Source organism: Salminus brasiliensis, chromosome 23 (genome assembly GCF_030463535.1).
Source record: "Salminus brasiliensis chromosome 23, fSalBra1.hap2, whole genome shotgun sequence".
Lineage (NCBI taxonomy): Eukaryota > Metazoa > Chordata > Actinopteri > Characiformes > Bryconidae > Salminus > Salminus brasiliensis.
The window spans coordinates 11,458,713-11,466,492 of NC_132900.1; the positions used below are offsets into that span (position 1 = coordinate 11,458,713).

General features: G+C 42.1%; 1 protein-coding gene across 1 annotated transcript; it reads left to right on the forward strand.

Moving 5' to 3' along the window:
* abhd17aa (abhydrolase domain containing 17A, depalmitoylase a) lies at positions 1-7,780 on the forward strand. The gene is made up of 5 exons (XM_072668770.1): positions 1-148; positions 2,428-2,836; positions 3,885-4,079; positions 5,232-5,411; positions 6,096-7,780. The coding sequence occupies exons 2-5, from the start codon at positions 2,463-2,465 to the stop codon at positions 6,319-6,321; spliced, it is 975 nt and encodes a 324-aa protein (XP_072524871.1). The 5' UTR covers positions 1-148; positions 2,428-2,462; the 3' UTR covers positions 6,322-7,780.

The following is a 7,780-nucleotide window of genomic DNA, read 5'->3' on the forward strand; positions in this document are numbered from 1 at the left end:
AAACAGCTAGCCGAGCGCTGCAGCTGAGCTTTTCTCACTGGCTTTTCCAAGATGCTTTTAGGGACACGGGTTATATTCTGGGTTGAGGGATTAGTGTCTTTTCATGTGTAGGTGCCTACAGTCTGCTCAGAGCTCCAAATAAGCGTCGGTAAGTACCGGTGTGAGGGTTTGTTTTTCCAAAGCAATCTGAGGTTTGTGTCATGTTAGCGGTTTAGCCTGCTCCGTTAAGTAGCACCATTAGCGGCCGTCGTGCGGTCCGGCTAACGCTCTCAGGTGGGACCAAATAAACTATTTAGGATTATGTAGTGTTAATGTGGTCCTTATCCATATCGGTGCTAGTTTATTTTGTAAACTTCAAGTCAAAAGGAATCATTAATTTGGCCACAGCATAAAGGAGAAGCCTGTGCGGTGGAGGTAGGAAGCTTGTTAGCTATCCTAGCTGGCTTGTTAGGTTAAATTAGCTAGGCTAGCTAGCTCTAGCTGCCGAGCAGCGGAACTGTCTGTTAATGCTACTAAACTAACTTATTAGCCACTTAGCTACTAAATCTGCTTAACGATAGCTAGCTAGCACTGTTGGGATGGACCATGTTAACTAGCTAGCTATAATGTCCCTGAGATAATAATCCCTGAGCTGGATTTATTAGTCTAACATCAGCGTTAGTCGAATGGCAGGTGTTGTCAGCCTTAGGCTGGATATCGTGGTGAATTGCTTGGCTCCTCGGTTTCAGGTTCGTTAGCTAGTGACTAACTACATTTGTAAGGAAACTGGTCTGTTTTAGTGTGTGTTTACATGTTTTAGTCCCTGATCCCTTTTCTCTTTAGCACTAGGTCATTTCCTGCTGCCCTGTTGACTGTGTGTGTGTGTGTGTGTGTGTGTGTGTGTGTGTGTACTTTCCGATTGGTCACACCTCTGATTTTTGAGGTTGAGAGATTTTTTTTTTTTTTTTTTTTACAGATATATAAACTAAATAGCTGCAGGAATTACTTTGGTCATCGTTTTGTGTTGTGTCAGTAAACTCTAACTACCTACATTTAAGCCCACTAAATATATGAATTAATAATAAACCGGTTTAACTAGTCTGCACTAATGACCCGATGGTGTACGGCTTGTTTGAAGTAGCTGATGAAATATAAGGGCCTTGTTTCCTGTTGTTTCGTAGGGCTGGGCGATATGGCCATATTTTATTGTATCAGGATGCACTGTATTTTTATTTATTTATTATTAAGTTTAATGAACACTAATCAACTGCCGGTTTTATTACAGACAGTCTAATCAGACCGGTTTAATTAAATGAAAAATGAGATGTTGAATAAAAAATGATTGTATCCAGTATGGGAGAGAATCTGTATAGTATTAGTTAGGGCCCAAACGATGGGCGTCCCCGATATCGTCCACTTCACAAATTGCGCGTTTGCGCTCTCTCTCTTTGCCAATCGCTTGGATGAAATTCAGTAAATGTAAGCTCCCGCCTTAGAGCCGCGTTTGGACCTTATTGTTTCAATAAAACCCCCACATCTCTAACAATGTTGTGCATCTAGAGTTTCGCACCATGAGGAAGTGCCCAATATTGGGGCGTGGCCGTTGTTAGGGGACTAACTGCTATTTTAGTGAAGCAGCAAGATTTGGCCTGAAACCGTAACTTTTATGTACAGTCATGTGGAGAAAAAAAATAGCACAAACAAACCTGTGTCTGTTTGAACACATTGAACACAAACGTATGGACGTCTGATGGAGGTGATCTAACTGAACATGTAAAGCTGAAGAGATGTCTTAAAATCATTTGTGAAAGATAGTGAATAGAAAATGCAGTTTTCTTTTGTAAGGGAAAAGTTAGAACACCCCCCACATTTGTTCTTACAGTAACTAAAATAGCTAAAAGAAGAAGCAGGTGCAGAACATCAGCTGCAGATGGTTAGAACATGGCCAGAAAGGGTTTTGGAGGAACCTTATTTTTTTTTAGCTATATGAGTAATGTTAAACGTTACTCATATAGCTTTTTTTTTGCTTTCAAATTGGGGACCTGCACAGCTCATGGTAATGTTTGCAATGTTGTCCTCTCATACGCAGTGGGCTACACTGTATATTTGATAACAAATAACACCTCTATCTGCCAGTGAGGTCCCACACCATGTTCGAGTCCCAGTCTGGGTGACTATGCTGTGCTGCATGAGTAAGGGTCCTTGGGCAAGAGCCCCATCGTTACATTGGCCCACCTCTGTATTCCGAGTAGCATCGTAAGTCGCTCTGAATAAATGCGACAGCTAAATGCTCTGAAATAGAATTATATTAAATGTTTACCAGCACTTGCCTAATCTACGCACTTGTGGAACTAAGTGTATAACAGTTGGTTACTGTACATTTAGTTTCCACATCAGTACAAGACAAGTTGTTGCTTTGTTGAAATAACAAACTCTTTCTTTTCTCAGTCTCTTCCAGCTTTTCTCCAGCGTGGCAGCAGAAGATGAACGGCTTGTCCGTCAGCGAATTGTGCGGCCTGTTTTGCTGCCCTCCATGTCCGAGCCGGATTGCGGCGAAGCTGGCCTTCCTGCCTCCGGAGCCCACTTACAGCCTACTGCCAGACCTGGACTCTACCCCCGCTGTGGCCTCCAACCTGGGGGCCCCAGGGTTACGATCCCGATTGGGTGGAGGTGGAGCAGGAGGTGGGGGAGCATTTGGTGACCGAGGTGGAGAGGGCAGGTGGAAGCTTCATTTGTCCGAGCGAGCAGAATTCCAGTATTCCCAACGGGAGCTGGATGGAACCGAGGTGTTCCTCACCCGCTCCAGTCGAGGGAACAAAGTGGGATGCATGTACATCCGCTGTGCCCCCTCAGCCAGGTAGCAATCAGCTTTTGTTCTGACTGTGTGTGGGTAGTCAGTTGGTTTACTTGAGTGAATATGATTGTGATGAAGGACTTTGTCCTAGAAACTTGGTGTGGCTGGTCCTGCCAGCCTTTTACAGGCATCATATTCTAATTGGTGTTTTTTAAGTAGTTGTTACAGTATTTTTTTAATAGTTAATAGTAAAACATAATTAAGTATATTTATTATGAATGTTCTAAATATGTCCTATAGGTAGCAACAGTGTATTAATAGTGTAGATTTTGATGGTGCAAATGAATCAGCTTTGATGCCAGCAAACCTAGTATATTATTAATAGGACTCAAGGTTTTTTAAAGATATTGACCATTGTACTTGCATATGTGAGATTCATCAAATCTGTCCTCCCTCTATTGTAAACCACCTATATCCCAAATTTTGCCTTGACACTTTTGTCAAATTATTTAAAGTGCTCCCACAAGGGTGATTTCTTGAGCAGTTTGTTGTGCTGAGTTTATTTATTTATTTATTTTATTTATTTTTTAAATAATAAATATATTATTTATTGTTAGTGTATTTTATCATTACATATATTAAATAACTGTTCTGTCTTGTGGCAGTTGCTGGTTAGATTAGCTGTAGCTGTTGAGCATTCAAAAACAATAATGAATACAAAATGTGGAAACTAATATCAACACAACACACATGCTCCAAAAAATTCTCCAAATTTCTCAAGTTTTTTTTCTTTTTCTTTTTCTCAAAGCCCTTTGTGAATATTTCCTAATGAATAGTCCATTAGAAATGGCCTAATATGTCCCAGTAATTAATTTAGGACAAAAAAAACCCACAGGCGCACACGTACAGTCACACTCTGCTCAATATTTTTTTTTAATCAAATGATGTTATAACCGAGCTGTGTTTTCCCCATACATCTCTTATAACATGTGATGACCGTGTTATTGCAGCTTTATTTTTATTACTCTTCCCCCCCCCCTTTTCTTCATTCAGTTGCATCCAGTTTTGACACTTGTCTCACTGTGAGTGTTTCTGATGTCTGTTCACGCAGGTTCACTGTGCTGTTCTCCCATGGTAATGCTGTGGATCTGGGTCAGATGAGCAGCTTCTACATTGGGCTGGGCACCCGCATCAACTGCAACATCTTCTCCTATGACTACTCTGGGTACGGAGCCAGCACAGGGAAGCCATCCGAGAAGAACCTCTATGCAGACATAGACGCGGCCTGGCACGCGCTGCGCACAAGGTAAATAAAGAGTGTGTGTGTGTGTGTGTGTGTGTGTGTGTGTGTGTGTGTGTGTGTGTGTGTGTGTGTTTTTTCCAGAATGTGTGTAAGAGAGCTGAGATGTTTCCAGGAAGTCACAGTTGCTGCACTTTTTAGTGCTGTAGATTAGGGTTGGGTGGTATAATGGTAATACGGTATACCGTGGTATTTAAAAAATCTTGACCTCTCAAAATGAGGGCTGTATTTCAAAATTCCAGTTTGTCTGCTGTCTTGTTCTGTTCTGTCTAGTTTATGGACAAATGAGCTCATTCCTATATGTGCATTCACGAGAACCACAGGGTGGGGGGACACCGGGAGCTCATTAACTAGTGATATCACGCTCTGAAAACAGCAGTGGGGGGGACTAAGCCCACCTTAGTTGCGAGTTTAGCGACAGGCTGAGTTTAATTAAAAGACTGGGCAAGCAAATCTGCCTACAAAACAAAAAAAACTTCCAAAACCATTCACTGTAGGGTTTGAGCCTCGGTTAGCTGGAACATGGTCTGTTCTGGGGTATATAGCCTGCTAGCTAACTTGGCTAAGCCTAAATAGTCTGAACACAACAGAATCTCTTTTCCAATTGTTACTACCAACACCAGTCGCTCGACTTTGAGACAAATTTATATTGTCAACATTTGGCACACTCAGCAGTTGGAGAAGCTGCAGTAAGCTGTCTAATGCTCTGTGCATCTGTTGTCAAGCTAGCTAAGCAGAAATTAGCATGGCGAGTTGGCGACAGATCCAGAACCACAGGCTTAAAACTTTTTTTTAAATTCAGCTTCCTGTCCTTTCAACAGCTTGATCACATTTTTGTCTAAAAGTGGGATTTCAGTCAGCCAGACCTGAGTACTGTGGTGGCCAAAGTACTCCTGGACTCCTTATAAAATAGAAGAGTACACAGTTACAGTCAGAGTCCTATTATGGTGCCCATGGAGTGAATACTGGTCAAGTATACTTCCCTTCGAACTGCCAGCCAAAGACAGGCAAGCTGGAGATAAACCATAATGACTCTAGTGATCAGTGAACTGCTGAGAAGCAGAACCGGACTTATACAGTGTGCAATAAATATGTATAACCTTTGTGTGTTTTTGGTATATTAATCCTCATTAATCTTTTCCTTTAATTAATCTCCAGATATGGCATCAGCCCTGAGAACATAATCCTCTATGGTCAGAGTATTGGGACAGTGCCCACAGTGGACCTGGCATCGCGGTATGAGTGTGCTGCTGTCGTACTTCACTCCCCACTCACCTCGGGCATGAGGGTGGCTTTCCCCGATACCAAGAAGACCTACTGCTTTGACGCCTTTCCAAAGTTAGTGAATTGGTTATTCAGATGTGCTTTTGTCTGCGTAATGTGCCGCCTCCCCTATGTTTAAATATCGCTAGCCTACTAACAATGTCAAATACGCCTGCAATTTAACAGACTATGGTCTGACTCGATGGTGGTCACTGTCACACATCCCAAGAATCAGTTCTACCACCAAGCAATTGGATGTGTAGTTAATTTGTAGAAATCTGTTTTAAAAAAAAAAATATTGATGAATGAATGGAGATTCAAAATAAATGGATGGAGATTCAGAGTATTTTGAACACAGCCAGATGGCGTTGGTCTGCGCGGTTCCTCTTTTAGTTGCACTGGTTTGTGCTGTTTTCAGTGACTGAGTGTACTTCTCACTCCCTGTCTAGCAAGCTAAAGAAGTACATTGCCTACCTTAATGCTGATTGCCTACCTTAATGCCGGTTTGAGCAGTTGCTGCTACTATCGAATTGAGGAACACAATAGCAGAATAGTTTTTGGTAAATTACAGGTTTTTGAGAGGATTATGGTAGTCTGATAACTGATTTACAAATGTTTATTTTTAAAGAATATTTTTTTTTACAGCACAGGCCTTTTGGAAAGCTAATTAGATGATTTGAAATTGTGTGTGTGTGTGTGTGTGTGTGTGTGTGTGTGTGTGTGTGTGTATAAATGTATTTATTTTCCCTTCTCTCTCAGTATTGAGAAGGTGTCTAAGATCACGTCTCCGGTGTTGATCATCCATGGGACCGAGGACGAAGTCATTGATTTCTCTCACGGCCTTGCTCTGTTTGAGCGCTGTCCCAAAGCTGTGGAGCCACTGTGGGTGGAGGGAGCCGGCCACAACGACATCGAGCTCTACAGCCAGTACCTGGAGCGTCTGCGTCGTTTCATCACCCAGGAAGTGGCCGCCCAGTACACCTGAAGATCCAAACAGGCAGCAGGACCCAGGCTTCTAAACACGGGCGACCTCCATGACCCGTGAGGTCAGTATGAAATTTTGACTGATTGCCACCAATGCCAGAGTCCATTTGCAGTGAAAACGTCCGTGCTAATCAGAGGACTTGCAGTTTACTTACCTTCACCCTGAGGAGAGAGAAAAACAAACAAGGAAACGTGGATGGTTTGATAGAGCTTTAAAACATCCAACAATGTAACACTCAATCAAAGAGCAAAACCGATCTTGACCCTAAAGATGAAGAGGACCTTTACAGCCCAGTGTAACAGAAGAAATGTTGGCCACTTGTTTCTTCTGATCAAGGCACTTGCAAGGAGACTGCCATAAGTTCTTTAAATAGTTCTTTCTTTTTTTTTTTCTTTTCTTTTTTTTTTTGTCGGACTTTTATGTTGTTTTGTTCTTTAGACAATATTTTGGGCCAGGAAACTCTTATCTCTGCTGGCCCACTGGACCAGTATGACCTTAACCCCCCCCCACACCACCTTCTCCTCTTCTTCCTGTGTGCAAGCTCTCTCTGCTGGACAGATTGGGTGTGGTCTCCTTTTTTTTTTTCTTGTGTGTGGTTGCCTGACTCCATCCATGGAGAACAGTAAATGGGCCAGGTGTATGTATGTGTGTGTGTGTGTGTGTGTATGTATTGATTTAAGTACATTTTGAAATTGCTTTTGTTCTCATGTGCTCGTTTCCCCTCCATTTGTCATTGAATTTACGCTCACACAAAAAGCGTGCAGGGCGGAAGCACTCTAGCAGAAGCTTGTGTGAATTTTACCCCCCCCCCAATTTGTCATTTTCAAAGGCTTGTAGATTTTCACACCAGCTTACTAAAACTAGCATTTGGCCAGCAAGCAAAACAGCTTTGATTACTGTGAAAATGACAATAAGAAGATCTTGATAGAACAAATTGAATTGATTCTATTTATAAATGCAGTGCGACCTGCCTCACTGCTGGTGGATAATGGGTGTCAGACAAGCTGCTCCCAGCGGATAAACAATTATTTTTGTTTTTCTTCATGTGATGGTAGATTTTAGTCTTGTTTTGGTTTTTCTCCAATGATTCTCCTATTGGTCCGTGTGAGTCTGTGGTTTTCCTCCTCCTCGTCTGTGTTTTCAGAAGACTCGGACCGGTCTCCTGTCTTTCCACACTGGCTCTGTATTATTCTACATACTCGTTTTCTCTCTGACTGTGGCCCTCACACTGTCTCACTGTGACCTCTAGACAAATTCCACAATGAAACTGGGCACAATATAATTCACTATATGCGCACGCACATATACACACACACGCACACACACACACGTGCGCAAACAAACACACTACAGATATGGCTGAACACCTCACCTTTCAGCTCACACAAGCTTTTTTTTTTTTTTTTCTTCTTTTTTTTTTTGGGTGCAGTCTCTCATGGTCTTTTTTTCCAGATTTATT

Bases quoted from the DNA above. Each gene is read 5' to 3' on its own strand.
- abhd17aa (XM_072668770.1), top strand. From the start codon at position 2,463: ATGAACGGCTTGTCCGTCAGCGAATTGTGCGGCCTGTTTTGCTGCCCT. The intron at 2,837-3,884 runs GTAGCAATCAGC...CTGTTCACGCAG, and splicing joins CGCTGTGCCCCCTCAGCCAG to GTTCACTGTGCTGTTCTCCC. The intron at 5,412-6,095 runs GTTAGTGAATTG...CTTCTCTCTCAG, and splicing joins TGCTTTGACGCCTTTCCAAA to TATTGAGAAGGTGTCTAAGA.